This window comes from Electrona antarctica (genome assembly GCF_951216825.1).
Source record: "Electrona antarctica genome assembly, chromosome: 15".
Taxonomy (NCBI): Eukaryota; Metazoa; Chordata; class Actinopteri; order Myctophiformes; family Myctophidae; genus Electrona; species Electrona antarctica.
The window spans coordinates 18,024,192-18,041,774 of NC_136796.1; the positions used below are offsets into that span (position 1 = coordinate 18,024,192).

Consider the following 17,583-nt stretch of genomic DNA (forward strand, 5'->3'; position numbering starts at 1 on the left):
CCTCTTGTTTGATGTGGTCGCTCAAATAGAGAAGACATGTGTCAGTGGAGTGGGATGTTCTGAAGCCAGATTGGAACTCGTACAATAATTTATTAGTGGCAAGATACTTTTCAACCTGTTCATAGACTATTTTTTCCATCACTTTCGAGGTGGAACTAAGAATAGAAATAGGGCGGTAGTTGCCGGGGTCTAATTTACTCCCTTTCTTGTGCAAGGGGGTTACTTTGGCCAGTTTGAAATCTTGGGGGACCTGTCCCTGTTTGATGGAGAGGTTTACTATGTGGGTGATGATTGGAGCTATAGAGATGGCTGAGTCTCTGAGAAATTTGGAGGGAATGTTGTCATGGCCTGTGGCCTTGTGGGGTTGGAGGGCACTCAGTTTCTTAATTACCTCATCAGTTGTTACCATAACTAGTTTAAAATCGTCTTTACAAACACCTAGGTTTTTGTAGAAGGTTGTAATGTGCTCTACACCAAAGAGCCCAGAGTGGGAGGGCAGTTTGTTAACCAGAGTTGTTGCTATGTTTGTAAAGAAGATATTCAAGTAGTTGGCCACATCAAGGTTGTCAGTGATGAGAGTGTTGTCAGATTTGATGTTTATGTTCGAAAATCTGGTTTTTAGTTTCTGACCATAGCTTAGTTGATTGTTTAGTAGCTTCCAGAGCTCATGAGGATTGTTTTTGTTTTCCTGAGCTTTATCATTAATGAAGTTACTTTTAGCTGATTTGGTCATGGCAGTTACACTGTTTCGTAGTTTGATTCGTTGTGTATTTAGGTTGTTCAAACGAGCTTGGCGAACACTGTCGAAGCGCTTGGCTAGCTTTGACTTGCATTTTAGAACTTCAGAGCATTTTTTGTCTCTGGCTTTCATTGCAGCCAGTATGTCCGAATTCATCCATGGTTCCGAGCGGGTTTTGCCCCTGGTGGTTCTCAAAGGAGCCATGTAGTTCAGTACTGATGTAAATTTGGTTTTGAAGCCAAGCCAAGCTTCTTCGACAAGTGTGCTTTTAAGCTCATCGGACCAATCCAGACTCTCCAATACTTGGTTAAAGACCTCACTAGAGTAGGTTTTGAGGTCCCTTGATATGACTGTTTTGTGGCAGCCGGTCTTAAGTTTTTGTATTTTGCGGGTACAGAATATCATAAAATGATCACTAAGCCCACATACAATAACCCCTTTCTTGGAGATTCTGGATTTGTCCGAGGACAGAATGAGATCAATGACAGTTTGAGTAGAATCACACACTCTAGTGGGTTGGGTAATTAGCTGACTGACACTATGTAGATCACAGAACTTACTGAATGACTTAAACACAGGTGCTTCCTTACGTTGCATGTCTGTGTTGTAGTCGCCAATCAGGATTTTCTCTACACATTCCTCCTCAGCTAAGCACCCCTCAAGTATATCATAGAACCCATGTTGGTCAGGCGGTCTGTAGACGGTGCCCACTAATACTGATTTAGCCTTTTTGAAAATTAATTCAACCCACACAGTTTCAATTTCATCATGCTGTAAGTCAGTACGAGTAACATATTCAGTGTCTTTGTGAATATACATACACACGCCACCACCATGCCTGTTTCTGTCGTTTCTGATCAAGGAATAGTTCTCTATTTCAACTTCTGGGTCTTTGGTTGACTCATCAAGTTTGGTTTCAGAGAAGCTAATGATGTTCGCCTTACCGCATTGAAACATATGCCTGATTTCAGCCATTTTGGGTCCAATGCTGTTGACGTTCAGGTGAAAGATATGAAGTCCGTTGGCTCTGACTATGGTGCTTATGTCCTCCGTGGCGAAATAGGGGAGCGGAGGGCCATTGTTGTCTGTAGAAGCCGCGGGGTGCCGTGGGGGGAGGGTGGGGGGTGCGTGGGGGTCGTCGTGGGGTGGCGGGAGTGGGGGATGGGGTCCCTCGTCCAGGTTTGTTGAGGGCTCTGGAGGGGCTCTGGAGGGCTCTGGTGGGGCCGATTGAGCCATGGTGTCGACCGGAGAAACAGCAGAAATAGCAGGTAAAGTATCACGGTGTCCGTCTCCAGCCGCTTTGTCCCCCTTGGTTGGATGTGGAGACTCTTCACGCCTGTAGATGGTGGTGTTGTCCGTGTCTTTTGCCTCGACTGCCGCCGATGTAGGATCACTCCGCCTGCTGTTGTCTGGGACGCGCTCGGCTCTTGCGAATGTAGTATTCACAGCCGGGACATCAGCGTGTATATCCAGCATGGGTGTGCAGGTTGGCTGGTGGTGAGGAAGGATGCTAGCGGTGTTGTTGTTGTTGTTGGTCGTCGCCTGGCTGGTCGGCATTGGTGTTGTTGAGTCGATGGGGATTCCTTTGTTCTCTCCGGTTTCTTGTTCACTCCGGAGCAGCCTTGCCATTTGTCGTGTGTTCACGGGACCAGGGTTAATCTCGATGTCGCCAGACAGTAACAAAATAATGAGAAAGAAAGATCTCTTCCCTTTGTTAATCTGGAGTTTGTCTCTTTGGGCTAGAAGGGATTGAATAGCTGCTAAGCCGTATCCAGGCCGTTTTCCATTGATCCCGTTGACTTCTTCACTGACCAGGTAAAAGTCGCTGTGAGAATCCGGTTGAAAATCCTCTATTACGGTTTTGTTTTTCTCCATTTCACCTCGATGTAATCCCCTTGGTATATTAAGATAGGAATCCGTACACCATAGGAGGAGGAAGAGAAAATGTGGAAAAATCCGTGACTTTGAGTCAGACGCGCAGGAGCTAGAAAAAACACGTCTTGCCATGGTGAGAGCGGAAGTTTTTGTCAAGTTCATTCAAAGGAATGTCATTGAGATTCAGACCCAAACAGAGTGGGATGATGATTGCAGTGGGGGAAGGACTGTAAACCACCTCCCTGAAGATAGGGAAACTAACGAGACACAAGAACACCTCCACCTCCCTGAAGATAGGGAAACTAACGAGACACAAGAACAAGAGGTGGTTGTTGAAATGAGTGATTTGGCAAATGTTCAGGCAGGTGAAGATGGCCAAACCAGTGAGATACAGGAACAAGAAGCAGGGGAGATGGATGATTTGGTCAGTGCTCAGGCAGGTGACAGTGGCCAGAGTGCAACATATCCCAGAAGAAAAGTGAAACCACCTCAGTATTTGGAGGATTATGAGTGTCAAGTAAAATCTGATGACCTAGATGACATAACCTTTGATTATTGTTATAGAGTCATTTGTGATGTGCCACACACAGTAAAGCAGGCAATGGCATCACCTGACTCTAAGTTATGGGCAAGAGCTATGGATGAGGAAATTTAATCACTAAAGGAAAATGACACGTTTACCCTGACTAAACTGCCAGAAGGCAAAGAAATAGTGGGGGGTAGATGGGTGTATGCTTTAAAAACAAATGCAGATGAATCTGAACGATTCAAGGCACGTTATGTAGCCAAAGGTTTCAATCAAAAACCAGGTGTGGATTATGAAGAGACTTTTTCACCAACGGCAAACCAGACTAGTGTGAGGGTATTGATGCAAAAGGCAGCACAAGAGAATATGATCTTACACCAAATGGACGTCAAAACGGCCTATTTGCATGCACCAATAGATTTTGAGATTTACATGAGACAACCAGAGGGATATGAAGTTACATCTGAGAATGGGGACATGCTGGTGTGTAAACTAAATAAATCTTTGTATGGTTTAAAACAATCAGGGAGAAATTGGAACAAGATGTTGCATGATTTTTTAACTAAAAATCAATTTATTCAGAACCCAGTTGATTATTGTGTTTACACAAGGGAAATGAAGGATCAAAAGGTATTCATTTTATTTTGGGTCGATGATATAATAATTGCAGCAAGTGATGACAATGTGATGATTGATGTCAAAGAAATGCTTACAGCAAAATTCAGAATGAAAGACTTAGGCAAATTGAAACATTTCATTGGTATTGATTTTGAACAAGGTGAACATTATGTGACTATGTCACAAAGGAAATATGTTGACAAAATATTGACTAGATTTGACATGCAGGACTGCAAGCCAAGAACAACACCCTGTGAGGCAAAATTGAACTACACTGACAGCAGTGAGTCATTGGGGGATGTGAGAAAGTACAGGGAAGTTGTGGGTAGTCTAATATACTTGACTACTTGTACCAGGCCAGATCTGAGTTTTGTAGTGGGAAACCTTTCACAATATTTTTCTAAACCAACAGAAGAGCAGTGGATCACAGTGAAACATGTGCTGAGATATCTGAAGGGAACCAGGGAAAAATCCTTATGCTATAGGAAATGTGAGGAACTAGGCTTGATAGCATATAGTGATGCAAACTGGGCAGAGGATGCAAGTGACAGACGTAGCACTAGTGGTTATTGTGTCAGCCTAAACCCGGGCCCTCTGGGTTTAGGCTGACACAATAACCACTAGTGCTACGTCTGTCACTTGCACTTTGATTTCATGGAGGTCTAAAAAGCAATACACCGTAGCACTTTCAACTTGTGAAGCTGAGTACATGGCTTTAGCGGCAACTCTACAAGAGTGTTTGTAATTGATTCAATTGTTACAATGTATTGATGAATTTCATTACATGCAGCCAAAGATTTACGAGGACAATCAAGGTACAATAGCGTTAGCTAAAAATCCTGTACAGAGACAGAGGTCAAAACATATTGACATAAGATACCACTTTGTAAGATCAACTGTCAATGATGGTAAAGTGATTCTCGAATATTGTCCAACTGAACGAATGGTTGCCGATGTTATGACAAAACCAGCCAGGCTGTGTCAATTGAGAAATTTTGAGGGTTTCATGTTTGGAGAATAACACACAGTCCAAAGTTTTTTTTTCAAGGGTTCTTTGTTTTTTTTGTTTGGTTATTTATCTTTATGTTTACCAATTCACGATCAAGTGGGGGTGTTGAGATGTATTGGAAGTGATCATTAATTGTCTGTGTATATAAATATATCATTGTCACTGTATGTGTATTTATATATTGGAATGTATGATCATTAATTGCCTGTATATATATATCACTGTGTATATTTGTATCTATACCTTTAAGAGCACGTGACCTGATACCGGTCACGTGATCGAGTGACCTGTGTATATAAGGAAGTGAAAATAAACATACAGCTCTCAGCCATTGTCTGGGAGGCAACAGTATATCTGTCTCTCTGAGTGTTTGTCCTCCGTCATGTTTCAGGCTAGCTTTGAGTTTGTTGTTTGACGCGATGCGCTAGCTTCGTTTAACATACACTTTTAAAATTCTTACAAGGACCCCACATCTCTTCAGCAGCAGCAGAAAGTCTCTGGTTGACCAAGGACTTCAATGTTTGTAGTAAAGCCATAACTCAAAACTTCACACAATTGTCAGTTAATTGACTTTGGAAATCTAGTAAAATTAAGCACACAAATAGAACCAAAACTAAATGCTTCAGCTAGTGCAGAAAGGAGAAGTCCAGCTCTTAATAGCTAGCAGAGATTAAAGTGACACTAAGCAGAGCAGACTCTTGTTAAATACTAACAGAGGGCCCTGATGGTCCAAACAGAGTGAGGGGGCGGGACACACCAACAATAGAATAGCCAAATGAGCTCCTAACAACAAGGCAATGTGTTTTATATAAAGCATTAAGTAGCAAATTAAACACTATAAAACGTAAAGTAAAAAATAAACTTAAAAGTGCACTATGTAACTTTTCTGTTCTACCCCGGATTTGAACCTGGTTGCCTTAATAGAAAACACATATTCAGGAAACACATAAAACAAGCGGAAGAGGGAAAAAGTAGAAGAGTAAAAACAATCAACAGATGAATGAAATAAATTCAATGAATGCAGTAAAGATAATAGAATGTCAGTGTAGATAAACTTCTTATTCAAAGCCTTGTGCTCTTTGACCTTTATGTTTGTTTTGTCTGTTACATCACCTAATCATAGCAACATGAGTAAGACTCTTAATATATTAGCGCCCCTCACTTCACACAGGTGTGATTTTTTAACCTTTAAAAACACAGTAAAGACACAGTAACACAATGAGACAAAGTCTCTTTTTCAAATGGGAACAAGCTGCAGGCAGAAACAAAATTACACAATATTTACTACAAATAGGCCTATACAAAACAGACAATAGTACATTGGAGAGTACACCAGCGGCGATCCTTTTGAAACTTCTCAGGGGAATTTTCAAGGCCAATTTGAGTCTGGTCTGTAGCTCCGTGAACACCCACTGATCAGATAGGAACAATGAAAAGATTACATGGTTATAACAATACTAGAGAATACAAGATGACTTGCTTGTTCTTTGTATAACTAAAAGTGAAATGTTAATATATGTATGTAGTAAAATATGAATGTGATAAGATTACTGGAACATGTTATGATGTTAATGCTAATATGCAGTGTACCACTTTGATGATGATGTGCTTCAATGGGTTTCAAACATTCTGATCAGTCAGATTGAGAGTGAATGGACAGCAGACAGTAATGGTTGTTTTTGTAAATTGCTCATTTCTTCTAATTGTTCCAGGACCGACTCAATAGTCCATCAAGACCCAATTAACCTTTGAAGCCAAACCTGTGTGTGTGTGTCTGTGTGTGTGTGCGCGCGCACGTGCGTGTGGAGCTAATAATCATCATTGTGGCCCCGGGCGGTTAGCTCAACCGTCTGGGCACCTAGGCTGCCAAGCCAGCCGGACGGCGTGCCGCGGGTTCGACTCCCGAGCCTGACAGCCTTTTCCGCGTGTCACTCCCCATCTCTCTCCCCCTTTCCTGTCTGTCTACTGTTCTGTTCCCTATCAATAAAGGCAAAAAGCCAAAAACAAAGAATAATCATCACTGTCGGGAGGAAACCACCTAATTTCTGAGGTGTAGCACTGTCTCTTGCTACTGTGGGTTCCTCTCAGTCACATGGAAGGACAGACAGCCTGATGTAGGTTCACTCATTTATTGGCTCCACACAGACACTTGGTTAAACATAACATAAATACTCTTAGTACAAAATAAAGTCAGCCCAGCCGTGCTGGGAACATTGCCTGCCACGCGGATTTCAGTTCAGTTGGTCTTCTCTTGCACTCTGCTCTCTGTGCCCTGACTAAATAAACTAATAAAGTAAAGTAAAGTACAAATGTGTGCTCCCCGTCAGGCCAGGTGGCCATGCAAGGCTGTGTTGTGACCTGTTATAGCGCCACCATTAGGCCAATTTGAAACATATAGGCCCTCATTTATCAATCGAGTGTAAAATCTGCCCCAAATTCGAGTGTAGGATTCGTAGTACACCCACGTCGGGTCGGCATTTACAAAGTGATCGCAGACAGCTGTTTCTTCCTAATTTCATTCCTAGCAGTGATAAATGTGACGGCTGAAATCAATCTGGCACGCCCTATAAAATCAAGCCTCGCCCTCGTTTTTGCGACATGAACAACTGCAATACGACCTGGAAACCATGGTTACAGGAAAATAAAAGTTTCACTCGCTTGCCCCCTCCCATACACACACACACACACACACACACAGACGCACGCACAAGCAACTTGTTGTATCTTAAATAAATAAACCTGCATGAATTAAATAAAGCTGTAGGACTACGCTGTCTGTTTCTCCTCTCGCTTCGCTTCCCTTGCTGCCCGCATCACCTCCCCCGCACGCACGCACGCACATATAGCAATTTGCAAGCAACTGTCACTGTGTGTTGTTAGTTGTATATTAAATTATTAAAGTCTTTTTAATTTAATATACAACAAGATATATTGGTGAACGAAAACCTGAACCTGTGAACCATGAATTAAATAACAAATAGGCACACACAGGCTGCTGTTTTGCATAGGTGCTCCTCCTGTCCTGTCTGTCTGTCTCTCTCTATCACTGTGGTCCGTCCGTGACCGTGACCAACTGACCATGCACCGCACGTTCGACAGACTATTTAGATTGCCTCGCAGTCGCTGCAGTGGCTGGGCACTGGTGGTGGTGGGCTGGCTGGGTAGCCTACCTATATCTCCGATGCGGTTCCCACGTGCGCTGGCACGGTACATTTGGCATTCGAGCGACGCGTCGGGTTTATTAAACGAGGAGGAGATTGCACATACCGTAACTCCAGAAAGACATCGGCCTGCTGTAGATTAGGCTACAGTAGGCTACCACGTTGGGACTCTCCGCAGCTGCAGCACTGCACTAGCCTATAGTACTCTCCAACGTCCCGTCATGGAAATATTTCAGCACAGACAGCCCAAATCCTCGCATGTATGCGCTCATGCAAAACACTGTTTAAATGGCTTAAGCATCTAACTTGCAACATTGTTTTTAATTGCGCGATAATTACTTGTAAAGTTGGAAATCTCCTACTAATTTCATATGACACAAAGACACATCTTATATGTATTTAGCCCATATATACCTATACAGTTTTATATAAACATTTTAGGAGTGAATACATATGTTTCGATGCCTGTGACAGCCTCTCAGCTGGTCAAACAATGCTGCTCCGCTGTTCTACGACAGAAAAACAGGTGAGGACAAAGCGTACGACAGCTCCCGACCAGACGTGAGTTTTGTCTTGGCACAAGATCATTTTCAATCTTTGGCGCAAATGGTAAATGCCAAAAATTGCGGTAATTTCGGCGTACACCCATATTTTGGCGTACGCACGGTTGATAAATGAGGGCCATAGGGTGGCAACTTGATTAGCGGTAGACCTACTTTGTGCGAAACAGGCCACACTTGCAAACCTTCGGAAGCCTATCTGAAAAACCAGACAGATAGTTCTTGGTCAAATGTCTACAGAGATAATGTATACTGATTTGCATGAGGTTTGGACAACATATGTACGAGTAGTATAGCAAAAACTAGAAAAGGTGAAAGATTTGGGGTGGAGGTTCTTACTTGGCTTTCTGGGAGTGGGCATGCAAAGTTTCACGGCCAACATGCTATAACATTGTGAGTCAGCGTAATCTTTTTTATCTATTTTTTACAATATTTAACAAAGTAAAAGTACTAAACCTTGCAGAGCCATGTGGCCCATAGGGCAGGAGCAAAATTTATATTTCCTCTATTGAGGACCCAGTTGGACCCTGGATACTAGGGCAGAGGTGCAAGAAGGGTCTTTAATTCATTCCTGGTGCATCATTCCTCAGCCTGACAGACATACAGCTGTGACTGAAGCGACCGTAGAGCTCATCTGGCATCTGCCCGACGGTTTTCCACGTGTCAGTCACGTCACAGTACCTCTCGAAGTCATAGACACCCTCCCTATCGTAGAAAACAACACCATGAGAGAAATGTCTGGTGTGGAAAGTGATCCACTTTTTACCAGACTGTCATGGAGCAGCAGCCTCTTACCTGCGATTGTCCTCTCCTCCTCCTAGTACGTAGATCATTCCATCCATCACAGCCACGCAAGGGGAGTAGCGTCTCTTTTGCATGGGGGCACACATGGTCCACTGGTTGGTCTTGGGGTCGTAGCACTCCACCTTGTCCGTGGCCCTTGTTGCATACGCACCAAAAAATAAGTCTGAGACATTTGGTAGATCCATACCACCTATTGGAATTAACAGGATAGTGACCGTTAGTGGGATCTACTATGTGCCCAAACTACAGTGAAGTTGAAGTGTTTCATGTTACTAAGAGCCATTAAGAACAGGTTGGATACCTATAATGTAGATCTTTCCTTTCAGCGTACAGGCAGCTAAGCCAGAACGTGGAATCCGCATAGGAGTGGCTTCTGTCCATTCACCAGTTAAAGGGTTGTACTTGTACAATGGGGTTAGGTGGCCGTTATCAGATCTAATGCCACCTGGATCCCAGGAGAACACACACATGCGCACACACGCACGCACATGCGCACGCACGCACGCACGCACGCACGCACGCACGCACGCACGCACACACACACACACACATACACACACACACACAAGGCAAAGCATCATATAATATTGAAGGTTATGTCAGCTAACCAATGTGGTATACATGCATTACAGCAGGTTGAACCTGCAGGTGCATAAACCTGTTTCATACCAATAACATAGATCAGTCCATCTATATCCACCATTGCAGTGTCTCTGTAATCAAAGTCTGGCATGTCGACAGACTTCATGAGCTGCCAGGTGTTAGTGCTTGGGTCGTACTGCTCCACTGATTTCTCACTCGTATTGTTCTGCTCCAGGCCACCCAATGCAAACAAATAGACATCCAGCATCACCAGGCCTATGAGGGGTTGTGCAAGGGAATAAAAACACAAAACAAATCAGAAACAGGGCTGCAACTATCAATTATCTTCTTAGTAACTATTATGTTAACCTTATTGATTAATTGAATAAAAAAACAACAGCAAATCGATAAAATCAGACTAATCCACTAAATCGATTAGTCTGATTATACTATTATACTTAAGATGATCCAATGTGTCTTGAGTGTACAGGGTTTGATGAGGGCCCAGGTAGGGCCGGGCCTTAATTTTCGGGCCTGTTGAGAACTGTAGTTTTCGCCAGCTGCCGGGCGCGGCTGCACTAATAACTATGGGGCAGGCCCGTCTAGAGTTTAATTGGACACGGGTATCAGTCAAAAGGGAGACATCGAAGAGGAAGGATGGATGGGGAAGGATCAACATATGGAATGTCAGAACAGGTCAGCTCCATATATGGAGATCTAAGGGTTTGAGGTCAGATGTAGAGTTGATGGCCAATATTGATGATATCAGGGATCTCCATATATGGGCTTACTATTGATGAAATCACGTGATGTCACGAGGCATTACCATATATGGGGGCGTGACCAAACTGACGGGACATGCACAATTTCATAGTAAATGCGACCTGTGGTCGCAATCATTTAACTCTTGAGAGCATAAAATTAAACCAAATGGACCTGTTAGCTAGGGACCACCTGGAACCCCCTCAAGGACCACTGGTGGTACCGGACCACTGGTTGAGAACCACTGCTCTACAGTTTAAGAGTCTTACCACAACCACAGCGTGCCTCATTCATGGGAGCCATCCGCAACCATTTGATACGGTTAAGATCACAACACCACGTCTCCTTACTGAATGAACCATCACGGTTTCGTCCTCCAGCCTCGTACAGAACAGAACCTATGGCTTTAAGAACAATTTTAAGTTGACGATGTATTGTCACACTAATAATTACGATTTTTTTTTGTTGCATTGAACATTATGAATACAAAATACATTTCAGTTTGCCTTTTATGCTTCATAATCAAACATTGCACATGGAAGATATGTCAAATAACTTCAATTCTATACATACACCAATGTTAAATTGCTGCTCTGAGGGCAGCTTTGAATGCTGCTCTCAGGGCAGTTTAAATGCTATACATACAACCATGTTAATTTGCTGCTCTGAAGGCAGCTTTTGAACGCTGCTCTCAGGGCAGCTTAAATACACAAAGAAATTACTGACATTTATGAATTTTAGAAATAGCAGAAATAGCTGATCTACTGTATAAGCTTACAACATGAAGTGAAGTGACGCGTTGTAAGTACAGTAAACATTCAACATGGAAACAATGATGGCGATTATGACAAAATAATTACGATTATCTAAAATAATTGCAATTAGAAGAGCATGTAATAATTGTGCCAGGCCTATAATTGACCTCTTGACCTCTTGATGATGGTATTCATCACCTGATGCAACAATGCTGGATCCTTTTCCACCGGAACGGAGACATGTCAGAGCCCTCCACTGTTTTGTCCGAGGATTAAAGCTCTCGACGGCGTCAAACGACGTCACAGCAACACGTCCCACCGTCACAATCACTTCAACAAGCGGGAGAGAAGGAGGCAAGTCAGAGTAGATTAAGAGTCTGTAGTAGTAGACTTTCATGCCACACTCAGATATCTTCACCAAAAGTAGCAGCAGCTCTAACTGCACAAGAGCTGCACAAGAGCACAAGATCTGCTATTTTCATAAAATGTTCACCCCAGGAATTCATATAGAATTAATGTAGGCCGCTCGGGTGGCGCAGTGGCAAAGTAACTGCCCACCACCATGGAGGCTGGGTGTTTGAATCCACTGTGCTAAATCAAATAATCAAATCCTGCTTTTTGCCATGTAGATAATTGTGTGTAAGTGTTGTTGTTTATGAGACCAAAGACACATTTCCACATCGTGGACAATAAATTAAACTAACTAACTAACTAAATAATGGTGCATGCAACAATGGCTGGGTTTCCCAAACGCATATGGTGTAAGACTTGTAGTGCTGCACATGCTCAGCTGCCCTCTAGGCCACACAGAAGCCTGTGAACATAGACATTTCGTGCATAGATGTGCCACGCAATGGTAGGCCTCAGGCCTGGTATGGTGGGCCTCAGGTCTACCATTCTGAAATTTAATTTAATAATATTTGGACTGCTGGACAGCTGACAGTAGGCTCTCTTTACTCAATTAAATTTCAGAATGGTAGACCTGAAGCCTGAGGCCTACCATACCAGGACTGAGGCCTACCATTGCCGTGGCACATCTATGCACGGAATGTCTATGTTCACAGGCTTCTGTGTGCGGCCTAGAGGGCATCTGAGCATGTGCAGCACTACAAGTCTTACACCATATGCGTTTGGGAAACCCAGCCAATGATTTTGAAGCCTGAACAGAAAACTAAACGTACCGGTATTTTTATTGCCAGGTATGTTTAGCATGTTGGAGGAAGTTCTTTTGGCACTGCATCAATTCCCAACTAGAAAAGCCTTTTTCCCACCATCATCGGTTGCAACACGTGAGGTAGGTTATAACATGTGGTGTCAGCGTGGGTGTGGTGTGTTACTACCTGTCAGTGGTGTTTTCTACCGTTATACGCTATAGTAGAGGGTATGCACATGCATAAAGTGAGTGGCAAAGTTAGTGGTAAAGTGAGCTTAATGTTGTTTAACATTGTTTAATGCAATTAGATAGGACTTTTCTGTTTGGCTGAATTGGCTGTCAATGCAAAACGTTGGTTTTTTGCCACTCTGTAGGCAATTTCATCTGTTCTGGAACCCACAAGGGAGAAGGAAGAGGGGCAGACCACTAAACACCTGGCGCCGTGACCTGGATGCAGATGTGAAGAGATCTGGCCATACATTGGGACAGCTGGAGAAACTGGCCCAGGACCCGGATGTCTGGAGAGCTCTTGCTCGTGGACTATGCCCAAAGTTAGGCTATAGGCATAAGTAAGCAAGTATAACCCTAATATAGGACCCACATTATCTCAGGTGTAACAATTATGTATTGAACTGTGATGTCCAAAATGACCTGCCTGTTATTCAAAACATTCAAAAGAATAAAAAAAAGTGTGTGTGTATATATAAGTAAGTATACCATCTGAAAAAAACTACTACAGCACCGGTACCTGTGGTCCTGCGGGGGCGTGCTGTGCTACGGTAGGACAGGAGATGATGGCCCTCAGCCTCAGAGACGAGCCTCTGGTAGGTCTTGGCCTCAGAGATGAACCTCTGACAGCCCTGGGATTCTTTCACCACGTCCAGAGACTGACAGCCCTGGGATTCTTCCACCACGTCCAGAGACCCGATCACAGTGTGGAGGTGAGATGGTCCGATAAGAGGCAGACGGATGTGCTCCAGCACCTTCGACAACAAAACACAACACTCATTATTTACTGGTTGTACTTAAGTACAAGTTTGAGGGTTTATTTTTTTACTTTACCCGAGTATTTCCAATTTTCAATACTTTTACTTCTACTGGACACTATATCTCAGAGGCAAATATTGTACTTTTATTCCAGGACAATTATTTGAAAACTTACTTTGAAGATTTTGATTATTATTACAAAACAACCGCTTCAGCCCTATACATTTCAGCCATTTGTAGATCTACAAGCTCACAATGCATCGCGATGCAACGCATTGTGAGATTGTATATGTATATCTTCTATTTTCAAGAGATTTGTATACAATTCATACATTTGAAAACATGTGAAATTGGGAATTCTGCATAATGAGTACTTTCTACTTTTGGTACTTTAAGTACAATACTTTTGTAAGGACAAATACTTTTGTACATTTACTCAAGTAATTTTTAAATTCCAGACGTTTACTTGTAACAGAGCATTTCTACTTTGCAGTATTGATACATTAACATTATAGTACTTTTTCCACCACTGCTAAGAAGTGACTGACCTTGTCAAAGGTCTGCCTGTGGTCAGTACATTTGTTTAACCACAAGAGGGCAGCATCAAACACCATGTCCTCCACTGGCACATTGAGATGGTCACTGGAGACGATCTCTGTCAGTTTGTCTACAGAGATGGAGAGGAACTCCTCCTGTTGGTAGAAAAAACAAATCACACCCAGTGTGAGTAAACGGTGGTGATGCGGTGTGTTCTGGTATTCAGGCAGTACTACTCTGATGAGTGTGTTCTGGTATTCAGGCAGAACTACTCTGATGAGTGTGTGTTGGTATTCAGGCGGTACTACTCTGATGAGTGTGTTCTGGTATTCAGGCGGTACTACTCTGATGAGTGCGTGTTGGTATTCAGGCGGACTACTCTGATGAGTGTGTTCTGGTATTCGGGCGGTACTACTCTGATTAGTGCGTGTTGGTATTCAGGCGGACTACTCTGATGAGTGCGTGTTGGTATTCAGACGGTACTACTCTGATGAGTGTGTTCTGGTATTCAGGCGGTACTACTCTGATGAGTGTGTTCTGGTATTCAGGCAGAACTACTCTGATGAGTGTGTTCTGGTATTCTGGCGGTATTACTCTGATGAGTGCGTGTTGGTATTCAGGCGGTACTACTCTGATGAGTGCGTGTTGGTATTCAGGCGGTACTACTCTGATGAGTGTGTTCTGGTATTCAGGCAGTACTACTCTGATGAGTGTGTTCTGGGATTCAGGCGGTACTACTCTGATGAGTGTGTTGGTATTCAGGTGATACTACTCTGATGAGAGTGTGTTCTGGGATTCAGGCGGTACTACTCTGATGAGTGTGTTGGTATTCAGGTGATACTACTCTGATGAGTGTGTGTTCTGGTATTCAGGCAGTACTACTCTGATGAGAGTGTGTTCTGGTATTCAGGCGGTACTACTCCATTTGCGTGGGGGCTGGTATTCAGGTGGTACTACTCTATTTGATTTGTGAGTGCTGGTATTCAGGCAGTACTACTCTGATGAGTGTGTGTGTGTGTGTGTGTGTGTGTGTGTGTGTGTGTGTGTGTGTGTGTTCTGGTATTCAGGCAGTACTACTCTGATGAGTGTGTTCTGGTATTCAGGCAGTACTACTCTGATGAGTGTGTGTTCTGGTATTCAGGCAGTACTACTCTGATGAGTGTGTGTGTGTGTGTGTGTGTGTGTGTGTGTTCTGGTATTCAGGCAGTACTACTCTGATGAGTGTGTGTGTGTGTGTGTGTGTGTGTGTGTGTGTGTGTGTGTGTGTGTGTGTGTGTTCTGGTATTCAGGCAGTACTACTCTGATGAGTGTGTTCTGGTATTCAGGCGGTACTACTCCATTTGCGTGGGGGCTGGTATTCAGATGGTACTACTCTATTTGATTTGTGAGTGCTGGTATTCAGGCGGGACTACTCTATTTGATGCATGACCGCTGGTATTAACTACTCCATTAGCGTGGGTGCACTGGTATTCAGACGGACTACTCTATCTGAAGTGTGTATGTGTGTGTGTGTGTGTGTGTGTGTGCGTACGTGTGCACATGTGCATGTCTTTAAGTGGCGCATGTGTTGTGTGTCTCCTGTTTGTTTATTAGTGCAATAGGTTGCATGCCTTGCATCTATGTGTTGCAATCAGTGGTCACCCACATGGTCAAGTGTAGAGTGGCTGGCACCAGCGCACCAGCTGAAGACTAAACTGTTTGTTTGTTTGTCTGTTTGTTTGTTTGTTTGTTTGTTTGTTTGTTTCTGTGAGAATTTGGCCACATAATATCCAATCACTGACCAATGACTGTTTGAAACATTGAGTCAGTTTCGCTGGTATTATCAAACAAAGCAACCTGCTTGTATATGACACTGAAGTATTCTAGGATGTAATCCATGCTGGATTTCTCCAGCTTTTTGCAGGAGTATTTGTCAGCCAAGTGGTGGATCTCCACACAGTTGTTAATGTTCATGTGATGCTCCATGTAGTCACAGCAGGCATCTCGTACATCCGTGACATCCATGAAGTTTGCACCTGCTAGCAGGACCTAAACCAAATAAAAAACAAAATGTTTCTAAGCAGTAAGCACAGATGCAGGAGTTGGACAGAAATGGAGACCATGAATACAGTTCAAAAGCATTACCTGCACATTTGCTGTGGAGATGGACACCTCCGAAGTGTAGGCAAAGTGCACCAACATGTCGACCACCTCAGGTTCCACTCCATCCACGTTAACCCTTTCCTGTGTGGACTCCAACATGCCAGTTGTAAACATGGCCTGTGTGGGTTGAAAATGTGGTGTCAAATAAACCTACTTATACTATGACCGAGTCCCGGAGTGTTGTTAAGGACAATGGCCCGGTTTCCCAAAGGACACATGGTGTAAGGGGTATGGTGTAGCACATGCTCAGATGCCCTCTAGGCCGCACACAGAAGCCTGTGAACATAGACATTCCGTGCATAGATGTGCCACGCAATGGTAGGCCTCAGGCCTCTCAGGTCTTTTCTAAATTCTGAAATTTAATTTAATAATATTTGGACTGCTGGACAGCTGACAGTAGGCTCTCTTTACTCAAAAAAATAAATAAATGTGAATCTAAAGCTAAATAGTCTGTGACCAGTTGAAAGGTAAGGAATAACGATCGCTGGCAGGGGCCTATGTATTCATTTATTTACTTTGGCAGTTGTGTGTTAACAACACCCAGGCCAATACATGTGTGTATTATTTACCTCAAAGTAAGAGCTGAGGGAGGCCAGTACAACTCTATGGCAGGGGAACTCTTGTCCATCACAGCACAGAATCACATCACAGAACACCTTGTTGAGTCGCAGACGGTTTAGTCCCTCTAACAGCTTGTTGGGATGCTGGCCTAGCTTGCTGGTTTCATCCAGAAGGCAGGAGGGTGAAGCAGCATCCACCCGAGTCCTCTTAGCCATGATGTCTGCTTTCTAGAGCAGCCTGAGGAGATGGAATGAAATGTAATGGTCACATAGTGGTGGAAAAAGTACGCAAAGGTTTTGCTTAAGTAAAAGTATCAATACTGCAATATTGAGCGTTGCAGGCCCGTTGCAGGCCACTCTTCGTTCTGAAAGGGTCAGAACGACGAGTGGCCCAGGAAATGATTCTCCATTCATTTTTTCGCGGACTAAGCCAACTCGGATCGTGACAAATCATGACAATAAACACAATGTTTTGGGCCGATCAAATTTATAAGAAGAAAAACAAAACAAATAGTCTTGTATCCTGCCTTTATTTTCTTCTAATTATTTGATCGGCCCAAAATATTGTGTTTGTTCTCACGCTTCACCTATTTTCAAATGGCCGAAATATATGGCAGTAGTTAATGTATGTTTTGTAAAAAATATCCACAAAGTCTATAGTAACTAAAGCTGTCAAATAAATATAGTAAAAGTACAATATTTGGATCTGAGACACACACACACACACACACACACACACACACACGTGCGCGCGCACTCCTACATATTAATCTGTGCTTTGGGGGTCATTGTTGAGTGTTGACATGGAAATTT

At 43.3% G+C, this 17,583-nt stretch overlaps 1 protein-coding gene across 1 annotated transcript; it reads right to left on the reverse strand.

The window, feature by feature from the left end:
- Nucleotides 1-9,918: 9,918 nt before the first annotated feature.
- Nucleotides 9,919-16,986, reverse strand: LOC306937976 (kelch-like protein 25; the record flags this gene model as incomplete). Its single annotated transcript, XM_079521999.1, has 9 exons — nt 9,919-9,934; nt 10,036-10,150; nt 10,906-11,034; nt 11,590-11,841; nt 13,293-13,527; nt 14,080-14,223; nt 15,905-16,096; nt 16,193-16,327; nt 16,780-16,986. 9 exons carry the CDS (start codon nt 16,984-16,986, stop codon nt 9,919-9,921), a joined length of 1,425 nt encoding a protein of 474 aa, XP_079378125.1.
- Nucleotides 16,987-17,583: the final 597 nt, after the last annotated feature.